The sequence below is a fragment of the Macaca mulatta genome, chromosome 2 (assembly GCF_049350105.2).
Source record: "Macaca mulatta isolate MMU2019108-1 chromosome 2, T2T-MMU8v2.0, whole genome shotgun sequence".
Taxonomy (NCBI): domain Eukaryota; kingdom Metazoa; phylum Chordata; class Mammalia; order Primates; family Cercopithecidae; genus Macaca; species Macaca mulatta.
This window is the reverse complement of record NC_133407.1, coordinates 202,271,150-202,286,145: the sequence shown is the minus strand read 5'-3', so window position 1 is coordinate 202,286,145 and position 14,996 is coordinate 202,271,150. Positions and strand designations below refer to the sequence as shown.

General features: G+C 39.2%; 1 protein-coding gene across 5 annotated transcripts in view; it reads left to right on the top strand.

Moving 5' to 3' along the window:
- Positions 1-6,010: 6,010 nt before the first annotated feature.
- The window catches only part of ROBO2 (roundabout guidance receptor 2), a 602,415-nt gene continuing 593,429 nt past the window's right edge, over positions 6,011-14,996 (top strand). For all 5 annotated transcript variants that reach the window (XM_015128844.3, XM_077994326.1, XM_077994327.1 and 2 more), the window contains exon 1: positions 6,011-7,092. In XM_015128844.3, coding sequence (XP_014984330.1) covers positions 7,032-7,092 — 61 coding nt within the window. In that variant the 5' untranslated portion in view covers positions 6,011-7,031. The remainder of the gene's footprint in view (positions 7,093-14,996) is intronic.

Here is a 14,996-nt window from a genome sequence, read left to right as displayed (position 1 = left end):
ATGACAAATCTGTTATATTAGATAAAGTGTAAATTTATTTACATTTTATATCTCTGATAACTATAAGAAACTAGCCATTGAAACTTTTTTTAAAATTATGCAAAACTAAAAGCAAGTCAGTGACCTGAGGGGGTTCTATAAAATTTGTATCTAGTTGTCAAAAACTGCAGTAGCATTTTTCAATATTAACTATCTGGTCCTTTGGATCCTTTAAATTTGTATTAGTATATAATGAAAAAGCCAAAATTGTTCAGATAAAAAAAAAATCACTTACTGCTATCATCTTTTTTGCTAAGTGAAAGACAAAGCAGTAGAAACTGCTTGAGAGAGTGATGTCTCACTCAAATTGAAATATTATGATATGAAGTATGTGTCATATTATGGCATTATTTGCAAATTTATAAACTTGGGTCATGGAGATTTTTTTCATTTATTTCATTTTATCACTTATGTATGACAATGTGTATTTCCATCTCTAATTTGAGCAAAATTATATTACTTATATTCCTGGCTGGTATTGTATCTAACAACTTAAGAAGTTAGTATTCTTTGTAAAACAAAAACAAAACCAAAAACCAAAAACAAAACAAAACAAAACTTTAGGTATTCCACAAGTAGTCAGAATTTGTTTTATCAGGCAGAAATAAAATAAACTGGATATTGGAAGAAAATCAAAATCTGCTCCCAAACAGATTAGTTCTTCTACATGATAAAACCATAGACAGTTCAATTAGATTACATGTAGCCTTGGATTAATTCCATGATATTATTGCAAGGGAGAATAAGCAATTTTTTTCTAATTTGAAGTATCCATTATGAAACATGCCTAAAAGAGATTCAGTGAGCATACAACTGTAAAAATCCATGGGTATCTACAGGACCCATGAGTGTCACTGGCCTTTTCCTAAATCCTTACAATCTCTTCTTTTTATGAACAACAAAAAATTCTGTTTTGGATTTAAAATAAATTTTCCTATTAGGATTACAGCTATGTGTTGCTAAAATTTAATTATACAAATTCCAGATTGGAGCAGATGGACTTGGAATCATTTGGCAAAGAATCAAAGGGATTTTCTTGGGTTCATGAAAGTGTGGTGTAAAATTAGCAGAAAGTGTATTATTTTATGTCATTGAAGTTAAGCTATATACTAAAATAATAACTTAATATGAGTAAAAAGAAATGATAAAATAACGGGCAGGAAAAAATATCCTTGCACACACATTAACTCTAGCCTGTTATGGTTAGTGACTGAAGTTGCACTTTCAAATAATAAGTGGTTTTGTGAGGCTGACAATTCTGCTCATTTTGTAAAACCATTAGCCTAGTACAGATGAGAGGTTATCATCTTTACTACCAAAGATCTACTTTTTAACTTTAGGTTTTGCAATTTACTAAGATGGGGCTGAGGGGGTAATGGACCATCTTGAACTGACACTATGAAGGTAAATAAAATCTCATCCGTGACCTCTAAGAAACCTCTAAGTGACTTTTAAAATTCAAAATTTTAAGGTATACATACTTACTTGGCTCTCAATGTTACATACCACTTAATGTAATATTTTGTTTATTCAATAGTTATGTTAATTTGGAAGTATCACCGAACTCTTCAATCAAGATAAATAATGATTTTCCAAATAGATTTTGGACTCTAAAGGAAGAAAGATTTTCTTTCTTGAAATTACGTGATTTTATTCTGCAGAGAAAACTCTTTTAAATGAACTATTACTATATTTTGGTCAACTTAAATTCCAGATTAATAACTCCATGTAATAGACCAAAAATACTATTCATAAATAGCTCCAGAGACAGACTTATATAGAGACAAGGATTGTTGACCACTTCAAATAAATCGAATCAAATCAGATACTTAGAACATATTTCAGAAGAACAATATTCATTTTATCTTGGCTCCCTCAAATCCTTTCTGGAACAAGGTCAAGTGTAATAAAGCAAAAATCATGTAGGGACAAATGAGCCATCTCTCTAAGATCAGAATTTTTAATGCTTCACTTACTTTAGTTGTCCTGTGTCCTTTTGTAGATAATAACCCATACGTGTCATTTAATGTGATGTTTCTGTATAGTGTAATAAGATAATCTTATATAGAAAAATTCAAGCTGAGCAATGGCTTTAAAGAGGTTCTTAAATTTTGAAGAAAAATTGATCACATATTTCTGTATATTTTGGTACACTGGGGGTTTCTGAAATTGATCAGAGTAATGTATTACAGTGTTACACTATTTATGCAATGTGGTGGATGTCTTAAATCAACTTAAGTTCTTGAGAACGTAGATTTTTGGTTCAGGTCTGAATTCAAAGGAAGATTGTGCCTTTTATTAACTTGGGTTGATTATCTAATCTTCATTTTTCTCATCTGTACAATGGGAATAATGTCTACCAGACAAGCCTCTTGTAGGAATTTAACAATATGATGAATTTTAAAAAAACTAGAATTCCCTGACATGTGGTCGGTGCTCACCACATGGCAGTATATGCTAAAATTACTATCATGGATCAAACCTTTGATTTTTCTGTATATGCTGCCTTACAATTATAACAAGAACGTGTTGAAAAGAGTAAAAAAGTGGATTAGGGTTTTTAGCACATCCTTGGGGAATCTGGTATGAAAAAGAAATATTTAATATGTTACACTGTGCAGATTTCCTTCATATGGTTATTTTATATTTCTCCTGGAGTAACAACTCAGAAGTTCAATCACAAAGAAGGCCATTGGATAACCTTACCCAAATTAGGGATAATGACAGTCTCTTACAATCTTTAGATGTATTAAAATATATAGGCACATTTTGAATATATAATACCATTCCAGGTTTTACATAAAAGAAGCCTAGATTTCCATGTATATTTATCTATTCAGCTGTTGTTTGGAAAAGAAAAAACAATTTATATTTAGAAAGACATTGAAGGCAGATCCCCCATTTGATTTTTCTGTATCTTAAACTCTTGGGTTTGGTGGTCATGGAGCTTCATTGTTCTAAGCCACTGTTGTTTCTTTTTGGCTTAAGGAAAACCTTATTTTATTTATTTATTTATTTATTTTTAGCTAAAGCACTGCTAAAATTTAATTTCCAACTTCTACTAGAAGCTTCAGATTTTAAAGACTTTCCTTTAATTAAACATTTGGAGTGAGAAATCCATTTTTTATATAGGCAGTGCTCACTAAAAGTGTCAAGTATAATTGAAATATGCACATTTTTCTAGTATAGATCTTATATATCTCAGAGGGTAGTGCCTTTGTTCTTTCCCAATTAATGTTGTCCATAACAAATTTCTGATGGTGACTCGTTACTGTTGCTAATTTAGTGTGAGACGTTTGGTCATAATCCTAAACCATCATTTGGGATGAAATTCTTATAAAATAATGTTTTTTTAGTCACATTTCATATCAAATGAGACACTGACAAAGCTTTCTTTTAAAAAATCAGTTACAAACTTGACTGCAAGAAAAGCAGAAAACATGGATTCCAAAATGTTTTGGTAAAGGCATTATTCCATAAGGTAGCTAGTGTATGGCAAGCAACAACAACAAAAAACATTTAAAAAATGGCACCAGTCTAAAATCATTGGTTTGCTTTGTCACTTTTAGTAGGTAGTTATGAATGCAAAATGTTGATGCCCAGTACAAAATGCCAATATAACCAAACGGATTTCCCTCATACAAAGCTCTTCTCTGTATGATGTAGTTTGTCATACCCTACGCAAGGATAACTTTTTGTGAGTAAGGCAACATTTTCTGCCCTAGAGGACAATGGCAACTGTGGTAGGTTGATTTCCCCCAATCTATCCCTTCTGTTTCCCACACACACTCTTTCTGCCTCTGAGTGATTTTATAGGTTACTTAAGGAAAGGCATTTACAGATGGTGAGTCTATCAAGTATAAAATAGAATCTATATTTTGCCTGATAAATAAATAGTCATGAGAAAACACTTCTAGTTGAAATCCTCCAATGTATTCCTTTCTGTGAACCATCTTAAAATTAAAGGTCTTATAAGTCTAGATGATGTGTGAATTCCTGCATTATTAGGAAGGCTCTATTTTCAGAATATCTTAAAAATTTCACCCGCATAAGGAAATTTGCCCGAGATAAGCTGGTGGTGTATATTATTTGGAGACATGAGCTAGACATTGTAATCTTGAACTGGGTAAACCAAGCCCAAGTGTTTAAAATGAAAGTTTTCAAGAATTTTAATTACTTTCCTGTTCCAGAGATAAAAGAGATGTTAATAGTGCACTTTTGGATTTTTCTAAACCACAGTATTATCCGATTTATTGGACCTTTGGGGTGGTGGGGAGTGAACAAGTTTCTCCTTAATAGTTAAGCCTTTTTTCATGGGGTGCTGAAACAATAGCACATTCAGAATTATTACCGTGAGAATTCAAGTGATTCAACTTTAACAACCGAATGCACTTTTTTTCTTCACAAGTAAATACTGTAGATTAAAAGTGTGCTGAAATTACTCTTAATGCTTTAGCAAGAAGAGTGGTTGTTTCATTCTTTGGCAAGACTCTTTCATTACCGTAATTTTCAAGCGTGCTGAGGTGTCCTAATGTCTCTTCTAATTGCTTGAATGTCGCTGACCTTTTTTTAAAACTACACACAGCGCCCATAATATGCAAGGGAGGCCTAAATTAAGTAGCAGCACCAAAATGCATCCACCAAACAAAGGCTCCTCCTCAAGGGGCCCCTTACGGAGAGAATCTTTCCCGATATTTTCCAGTAGGGGGAACTAGAGACTCACCATCAGCATTTAGCTCGGCTCAGGGACCCGCGTGCGTTCCTCTAAGCCGCCTTCTAATCATCTGAACAGGCATCAAACAGCTACCAGCCAGCCTGTGATCACACGTGGGCCCGGCCACACCGGGGCACCGCCGACGCTGGCATCCCTGTGATCTCACGCGACCTTCCTTAATCATCCCCGGTCCTGAATGGCATCACTTGGTAGCCTTGGCCTTAACGTTCAGGGTTTCGTCGTCTTTGGGCTGAAATTCGGCTTCTTTTGGAGCTTCCATGAGCTCAGCTGGGTTTTCAGCTTCCACACCCAGAGCCTGCGTTTTCCGAATGTCCTTCTGGAGGTGCGGTCTCTGGAGGGGAGAGACTTCGGGACCCCCGCCCCAGGCTCTGGGATCCCCGCTCCCCTGCTTTGCACCTTCTGCGGAACTCCCTCGCGCTGCGCGATCGCGCATCAAACTCATCTTCGAGGGGTCACAAGGCAACTGAGTAACCCAAGGGGGGTGCCACCCCTTCCTCCCCCTCCGCCCCTTGGGGATGCCGCAGGGGGCCGTAGATCTTGGCTAAAATGAGCCGCCGGAGGTTACTGATTTCTGCCCCCCTCCCTTTTCCCCCTTGTGCTTTTTAACCGTATAGGAAGCATCTATCCACCACCTTCCAGTCCAAAAGGTCTTATATTGCGTTTCCTTCCCTTGCCTTCCTCCTCCTCGGCTTCTCACGTGGCTCAAAGGTGAAGAGTGTGTGTGATTTTGACGGGTAATGAGGCTGCGCCCCGGGTCCCGGAGGGTGAGCTCCTTCAAGACCGCGCCGCAGCTCCGGAGACGGAGCGATGAATAATTAGGCCGGGCTTCCGTGAAATCGCTCACCGAGAAAATTACCTGCCCATTAAACGGGACGCGGCGAGGAGCAGGCGCTGGAGCCCACCTCTGCCCTCCCGAGGCGGGAAGGAGGGGCACGCGGGGCGCGGAGAAGGGGACGGAGTGGACCCGGGCCTCGGCGCTGGGCAGCCGGCCGGGCCCCCGCATTGGTCCGTCTCGGTCCGCCGGGACTCTCCGGTCTCCGGGACCCTCCGGCTCCCCAGCGGGCAGGCGCCCCCGCGTGGGCGGGCGGGCGGCGGAGTCTGCGGGCGGCGGACGGGGTCTGGAGGTGGAGGCTCCGCGCCCCCGCCGCCCCCGCCCCTCCCCGGGGCAGACTCCGAGCCGCGTTCGTTCCTCCCCGCCCCTCCCGCCTCCTCGCCTTCCCTCCTCCGAGTGCTTCCACCCGCGGCAGCTGCCGGAGGAGGCGGACGCTCCGGGCCGGGCTGCCGGAGCAGCGGCGGGGACCGGATCGCGGGGACCGGCGGCTGCACCGGGCGAGCGGCTGGACCGCCCTGGCGCTGGGCTGAGCGCTGCCTGTCTCCGCCGCTCCCGGGCTGGGCTCACACGCCCGGCTCTGCCCGCGCCCGCAGCCGCCGGGTGCACCTCGCTCAGCGGCGGCCCCGCGGGGTGGCTGCAGCCTCAGCCTCCGCCTCCGCCCCCGCCCGGCCCCTCCCTCCCTCGCTGGCTGCTTCCCTCGCTCGCTCCCTCCCCGCCTCCTCCCGCAGCCCCACCACGTAGGAGTTCGGATTCTCCACCCGAATCGTCCTGATTTCCCTTTGCCTCTCTTTTGGAAACGAGAGAGGTGGAGGGAGGCCACCAGGCTGCAAAGGAGAGAGAGGCCCGCCAAGTCTGCCCGCCTGCAAAGTGTTGCTTTGACACATCCTCATTATGGAAGTTAAGTAAAAATATATACATATTAAAAAATAACTCCGGACGTGGATTGCTACGGAGAAGGAAACCGGGGGAAAGAAAACCAGTAGGCAGGCCCATGGTTTTTCGGCAGCGTGCTGGCAAGTTTGTGGAACACTTTCTAGGAATTAGGTCTTTTCCTCCCCCTTCATCATCTTGACTTCTGAAGAAAGAACTTGGCTTTGGCTTGCAGTGGAGCCTAAGGAGAGAGGGTTAGACACACTTGAATCATCCCTCTGGCTGGGCTGCATTTGCGGGAATTTAGGAAGCCAGAGTGTTGGAAATACAGCAGCCTTCGAAGTGCCCTCTGTTAATTTGGATGGATCTAAACGTGCCCCGTTCAAGACCTTTCCACCGGCCCCTTCTGATCTTGCGATTTGCTCTTCTTGACTTTAATTAGTATCTAGGAAAGTCTAAAGTTTGGACCTACCTCTTTTTTTGATACTTATTTTTGTACTTTTGCTCTCTGGGATTGGTTTCTTAAACAATCTGGATCCTTTTTAATATGTCAAAATGAGTCTGCTGATGTTTACACAACTAATGCTCTGTGGATTTTTATATGTTCGGGTTGATGGTAAGTTAAAAATGCTTTTATCTTTTTTTTTTGCGCCCCAATCCCCCAAAACCATTTCTTTTAGAATTTGATGTGGGTTATAGATGAAATGACAGTATGTCTGTTTGTCCGTTTTGGCCAGGCACGGGCTCCTTGGGGGCAGAGGTTTTCTTTAAGTCTTTTGTTTCTAAACTGCTGCAAGTGGAACATGTTGGTAGTCACCTATTGTTGTTCTTGTTGTTGTAATTTACTTAATTAATTAAGGAGTTGGGTAATAAATGATGCTTTCCCAGTTTTCTTAGAAAAAGAAATATTACAGTACATCTCCTGAAAGAGCCTAATACTATTGTGCCTGCTCTCTGTTTGATGTTTGCTCTTGTGTCTGAACTTTGGCTTAGACATTCAAGTGAAGAAATACAGTCACAGACACTCTAAGGAAGGTTCAATGGGTTAGGAATTGGAGACTGAGATCAGTGTGTATCACCTGTGTTCCGGTGAATGCTCTCCTGGCGTTAAATCAGAAGGAAGAATTTAGATCCTAGGGAGAAAACTGTCAAAAGTAAGACTGGGCGAGGCTCCACGAACGAGGAAGCATCAGCTATGGGCTGGCCACAGGAGTGGGACACTTAGCTCAGTCCGCAGTGGCAAACACAACGGGGGCCTTAAACAGGTGCTGTAGGTGTCTCCCTCTAGGTTGAGTCAGTCTGTCAAGCCCACAGCATTCTGCCTCTGATTCCCTTGTCTTTTGTTCCGATTTGGTTTACTGGGATATTTTCACAGGATGTCAATTTCTTGTGCGACTATTGCAAAATCCTTTTTTGTGGCTCTTTTGAATGAATAGTGGAAATAATCGTTAACATGCTTTTTGGTTTGTATTCAAAAGAAAAAGTTCAAAGAATATTTGCTGTTAACCTTCTAGAGGGTTTAATTTTTATATCGATGGAAATAATTGGTATAGAGGAATACTAGATTTTTTTTTTTCCTAACTGGATTGCAGTACTTTAGGTTTTTAATTACTTACTGTACTTGTAAAGAACCTAAAGTGTATTAGTCCAACTGTTCAAGCCATCACAATAGCTTGATGCCACATAAACTTTCCTCCAGCATTTGCATTGTGGATGAATTCATTATTTGGGACACTGCCTATTTTTGCCCATCTGTGGTAGCTAACTTTGTTCCTGGCAGCTAACTGCTGCGTAGAGCCCAATGTATTGGACTCAAAAAGGAAGGCTTTCTATAAACATGAGGCAATACAGATGAGTTTACCTACTGTCAAGTGGCTGTTTTCAATCATGGACTACATGAGTACCTTTGCCCCCCAGCGATAGTAGGGGAGGGATGCATGTGTGTGCACTGCTTCTCTCTTTTCCCAGTCTAAGCCGTAGACGTTCAGGGTTTAATTATTGTGAATTATACTATGGCAACATCTGTAATCATTTTTCATGTATTTTCAGTACATTAAAATACATGTACATTACCATAACAAAATAGGTTTACCTGTTTGTCCCAGGTGTGTTTGATTTTCATGATAAGAAGACTTTGGTATAACTTTTTAAAGAATATGTCCTCATAAATCATGAATTTACATATCTCCATAACAGAAATGCATGTATAAACTATACATTAGACTACAGAATTATCATCAAGGGTTTTTTTATATATGTATTTTTAAATCAGTGTGTTGCTAGGAGGAATACAATTAAATTGCTCAGTGGAAGTGACAGAGGAAATCAAAAGAGCTTGGTGTTACAGAATGTAATTAATATACCAGGGTGTTTGGAGATATATGAAACAAATGCAATTAACCAGCTTGCTGGAACAGCAGTAGCAAGTCATCATTTCTGTCTGCTTTCCCTCCCTCCCTCCTTTCATTTCTCCCTCCCTCCTTTCTCTTTTATTCCTCTCTCCCTTCTTTCCTTCCTTCTCTCCTTCCTTCTCTCCCACACCACCCTTCTCCTGCCCCCAAAGACAACCTAGAACCTTTGTTCTGATTTAACATTATAGGATAAGGGGGCAGTTTCTGTCTGGGCCACAGTTATGCAGCAGAATTCATAGTAATGTAGTGAAAAATGCCAAAATTGAGAAATTGAGACTGAAAAGGCAGTGTTAAATTTTTTGTATGTGAAACTAGTTTTGTATTTAGCATCTGCTGTGTCAATAGCAAAGGAAACCCTGGACACTCTTACTAAATTAGTATGTAAATCATACGTTTGACATTGGATTGCCTTTGGATACTTCAGAATGACAGTTTCTCCATGGGGATGGTTGAAAATTGGGGATGTGGACAACACTGCCCTCTAGGCTGTTTCAACACTTTGAGACTCAGTGTTCACGTACATAGTGAAGAGGTTGGTTTGTAGGATCTCTCAGCTTTGTCTCTCTTCCAGGATTCTATGATTTCTATTCACTTATTCTTCTTAGAGGTGTGTGCTTATACTCCACATGAATTTCAAATGTAGAGAAGCTTGTACCATTTCAAAGATATACTGACCCTCCTTATGCTAGACACAGATATTAATTTTATTCAGTGACAAATGATACATAGATTTGCATTGATATTTGCTTGGTGGGTTATTTGTATGTGCATTTTTATAGTATATGAAAAATATTAGAGTTTTGCCACCTCATAGAAGCTATGTGCTAATATTGTTTATAATTTTTCGCAGTATCGTGTCCCTGTAGCAATCCATAGAGAACAAATATTAAGTTGGTTGAGAACTGTAGATAAACTTTTCTATTTGGGATGTAAATAATGGTTTTCTTATTGATGCAGATTAATCACATCTAGACTTTTCTGTATGATCATATAGGAGAATGTATGTTAAGGTTAGCCTTTATTTTCCAGCTTTTCTTTATTTTTGAATAAGAATAGGGTTTTGCAGTCATTCATGGGGAATTAATATGAACTATGGCAAGACTTTTAACTTACATCTATATCCCATATATTGTATCAATCTGATAATTTTATAATACTTGTGGAAAGGTGTTTTAAAATGAGAATTTTTTTTCATCTTTACCCTTTATTCTTAAGTGAAAGTGGCCTACATGATATTAGGGGAGATAAATATAATAAAGATAATGTATGTGCATAATGCAGATGTGTAATCTCATAGAGGTTTATACATGTTGCTAAAGTGCTTTTTTTCAGTAATGGGCTTATTATCATAGCCATATGTAGTCTATTTCAGAACGTAAATTGTGTGCAAGTCACCTGGAATGTGTTCTCGAAGCTATGCCGTGATGCCACTTGGATTGGCTTTGTTTGAATAACCTTTGATGCTATGCAACATGTGGGCCATAAACCAAAAGGATTTCTTAGAACATTAAGCAAGAATATCGTTAAAAAAAAAAAAAAAAAGTAATGATGATATAAAAAGAGCAGTTCTGGCCATCTCACCACTGAGCAGCTTGTATAAAATAGCATGTTTGACAATCAAAATATAGGCATGTAAGCACATTGTATAAATTGGGATACATATATAGCAACGAAGGGAGCTGACGTAGGTGGGATATGTGTGTGTGCCTAGTAATATCTGCTGAAATAGTTCCGGCGGTCTCCAGGAGGTACATTTACTTCCCATGTGCAATTTGTTTTCGAAGAGTATCAGAAAAAAAGATTATCATCTTATTTACTATTTCTCCGTTTCCTCCTTTTTTCCCTCCTTCTCCTCTCCTTCTCCTCTCCTTCTCTTTCTTCTTCTCATTCATCGTTTCTTTCCTTATCTTCTTATTCTCTTCCTCTTTTTTTCTTTTTTGGATCTAATGAAAGGAATTAGAGAAACATTTGAAGAGTGAAGAAGATACGTGAGGGTGTTTCTTGAGTGATAATTTAGAAAATCTGTATTTAAAGGAAAAATGAGAATAATATTTTACCTTTAGGTATATCCAACTGGGGTTTTGACTTTCTCACTTTTCCCCCACAATACTATATATAACTTTATGCAGAATGCATTGCATAGATCCTATCATTTTCTAGTTTAGATAAGTAAAAGTTTTCAGATCTGAGTTTAAGCAAACAGTGATTTATAAAGTGCCATTTTACAGATTTATTTCTAAAGAAAAGTGTTGCTGTGTTTCTTACAATGTCTCCAGGTATAGATCTGTCAACCTAAATCAATACATCGGCGTGGATACTGCTTTTCTTCTTCTTTTGAAAAAATACTATATAAAGAATGAAGGAATGATTATAAACTCTTTTTTAAAAATAAATACTCATCAACTCTATTAATGTTTTAGCAGTGTGTTATACAATGATAGAAGCATAATATAGCAACTAGGGTAGCATGCTTACCCAAAATACCTGACTCAAAACAGTGTGGGAGTAATGGAGGCCTCCATCCTTAATGTTTTCTCTGCCATTTGCAGCTACTCCTTAGGATCTTTCATCTATCACATGAGTTTTAAATACATGTTTGGTTTGATAATTCTAAAATTGCCGTAATCATTGCATGAGGGATATAAGATCCATAAGCACATAACTTGGCCGTTTCATATTCTGTTGTATCTCCAGTGCTTGCATCAGTGCTTGACATACTCACCTGACTACTTGACGGCTTTGCTTCATGTCCAATGAGAATACACAAAACTCAAGGCTAAGACAGAATCTTCTCTTTCTAGCCATTCCCATCGCAGTAAATGGCTTCCACCAGTCACGGACTTTTTCGTGACCCCCAATGAGGAACCATTCTTCACTTGTTCTCACAACTTGTATTCAACTTTTTCTCAGAATTGTACAACCGTCACTACAATCTAACTTTAAAATGTTTTTAATTACCCAAGAAAGAAACTACGTACCTTGTTCCACCATCTCTCTACCAACCACAAGAAACCACCCCTTTACTTCTATCTCTATGGATTTGTCTTTTCTGTACACTTTATATAAATGCAATCATACAATATATGATGTTATTTTGTGACTAGCTTCTTTCCTTTAGCATAATGTTTTCGAGGGTCATCCATGTCATAGCATGTATCAGTACCTCTTTCCTTTTTATTGCCAAATAATATTCCATATCATTTATCCTTTGGTTTACTAGTTGATGAACATTTAAGCTGTTTCTGTGTTTGGCTATTATAGATATTGCTGCTTTTAACATCCATGTACTAACTTGCATGGGAACATATGTCTTCATTTAATCTGGGGTGGAAATGCTGGGTCGTATGTTTAGTCTGTGTTTCACCTTTTGAGGTGAGCGAGACTATCTTCCAAAGCAACTGTGCTACTTTATATTCCCATTAGCAATGTATGAGGTACATATTTTCTTTTCATTGATCATGGAAGGAAAGAGTTGAAGGGCCTTATGAGTTGGATATGATGTTTTGAAGTGAAACCATTTTATATTATAATACTCTGTCTCAAATCCCCAGTAGTCCTGATTTCTAATCCCTTCAGTGATTGTTGTCTTCTAAGTCTTCCTCAGTTGCCACGTAAAATTTTACGAAGATAGTACTTCAGTTGAACTTGTCACTTTTAGCAGAGATCTCAGCAGTACTAAATATAAATCATAGAATGATAGCATCTCGGAGCTATTATAAATATTTGCAGCTATACAGCACAATTGTCTTATTGGTTGGGCACATGCAGAACTGAAGCTTAGAGATTTTATGTGTCTTGTCACAGATCCCACTGCTGCTTAGTGGTAGAGCAGAAACTAGACTCCAGGGGTGCTGCATCTCTGTACCATGCTTCTGCCTATGAGAGCCTGTTTCTGGATTCTCAGCCCTGGAACTCCTTAACAGGAATTCCAGGCTCTTGTTACTGAAAATGACCAGCTATTTTCTGAAGAGTCCACGAGAAAATTAGCTTGAATATGTTTAGGTTATTCATTTGATTCAACACATGCATATTGACAACGTAACTTGCTTGGCTCTGTGAAGAACATACTGACCTGTTACAATGTTCCCACATTCAAGGAAATCATGACTTAGTCGGGAAGGTACTAAATGTTCAAGTGACTAGAACAAAAAGTAGCGTTTGATAAGAAGTTTGAAGGTGTACACAGTATAGCCTTGGGAACTCGGATAAGGAATAGGTGATTTCCAGCTGGTATAATCTGGGAAGGGTCAACACCAAAAGGGTCTCTTAACCTGGGCCTTAGAGGAACAGTGGGATTTCGGTGGGCAAAAGGATTGGAAATTGAATTCCAGGAAAAGAAGTAACCAGAAAAATGGCATGAAGATGACAAAGGGGTGCTAAGGAAAAGGCAAGAAGTTTAGATTGATTGCAACATAGTTTGCCTGTAGGGAAGAAGGATAAGATGGTTGTTGAAAGACTACTGAGCAAACACTACTGAATGAATATGAACAAGTAATTTAACCTTTTTATGCCTCAGTGCCCTTATCTGTAAAATAGGCATGGTAATAATGTATATCTCATACAGTTATAATGAGAAATAAAATATTTTTAAAAATATAACGATATATAGGCTGGGTGCGGTGGCTCATGCCTGTAATCTCAACACTTTGGGAGGCCAAGGTGGGTGGATCACCTGAGGTCAGGAGTTCAAGACCAGCCTGGCCAACATGAGGAAACCCCTCTCTTTACAAATTTTGTAAAAAAATACAAAAATTGGCCAGGCATGGTGGTGGGTGCCTGTAATCCCAGCTACTCGGGAGGCTGAGACAGGAGAATCATTTGAATTCAGGAGGCGGAGGTTGCAGTGAGCCAAAATTGCGCCATTACACTCCAGCCTGGGCAACGAGCAAAACTCTGTCTCAAAAAATACGTATAGCAATATATACAAATAAATATATATACACAAAATAAAGATGTGTATAAAGATATATATGATGCCGTGAACGGTGACTGGTACTTTATAAGTGCCACTTAAACGTAACTTATTGTTATTATTAGGAGTATTTTTATTAGATTATTATTCCCTGCCTAGTATGAACAAGAAAAATAACTAGAAGAGAACTTTGCTATCAGACTAATTATGGACTACAGTTGGGGTGCATGTTAGGACAATTTTAATAAGATTTTTCAGCCGTGAGTCTTCCGGTGACTGATTAGACTTTTTGTTGACACTTAAGGGGACTTATCGGTGGACTCACCTACACACCTGTGACAAATGTGCTGTGACATGAGTCTTCCCGTTATATCATAAGCTGATTACAAAACAAACATGATTCCCAAGTGAATGGTGCTATGAATGAAGAGAGTCAACAAGAGAGGAATCATACAAATGGCAATTTGTTGGCAAGTAGACCATGCTTGTAGAAGCCTGCATTTTGGTTCATGTTGACTGATTTACATTTCATCCTGGATAATTTTTACCTGGTGCTTTGATATAATGTACCATGGAGATAAATCTTGTGTAAGACAAACTAAATAAACTCTTCTGGAACAGAAGACCTAAGTAAAAATTAACGTTTGGTATCCGCTCACTAATTCTTTTTCTAGATAGCCCACTTAGCTTTTCTTCATTTAATATAAGACATTGAATCTAATAACTTTTTATAATTATCCATTAATTACTTGTGCGCAATGAGTAGTTATGTATATCAGAAAGGATAGGCTGAATAAAACAGTATCATTACTATTGTGGAAGTGACATACCTTTGGTGACCAGAAGCTCTGGACTGCACTGTTAGCTTCCCTAGTAGATTGTTAATTGTATATCCTTAGAACCTTACCAAAAATGATTTCATATGACTGTATAATTTCCAAGGTCTCCATCAACCTTAGGTTCTATTACTCCAAGTACTTCTGTTTAATGTTCTAACATCTATTGTTATATTTGAGAACCTTTAAAGAAGAAATTTTAGCCTGGGCTCGGCACGGTGGCTCACACCTGTAATCCCAGCACTTTGGGAGGCTGAGGCTGAAGGATCGCTTGAGCCTAGGTGTTTGAGACCAGCCTGGGCAACATAATGAAACCTGTCTCTACAAAAAAGAAAAAAATTAGCTGGGCATGGTGGTGTCC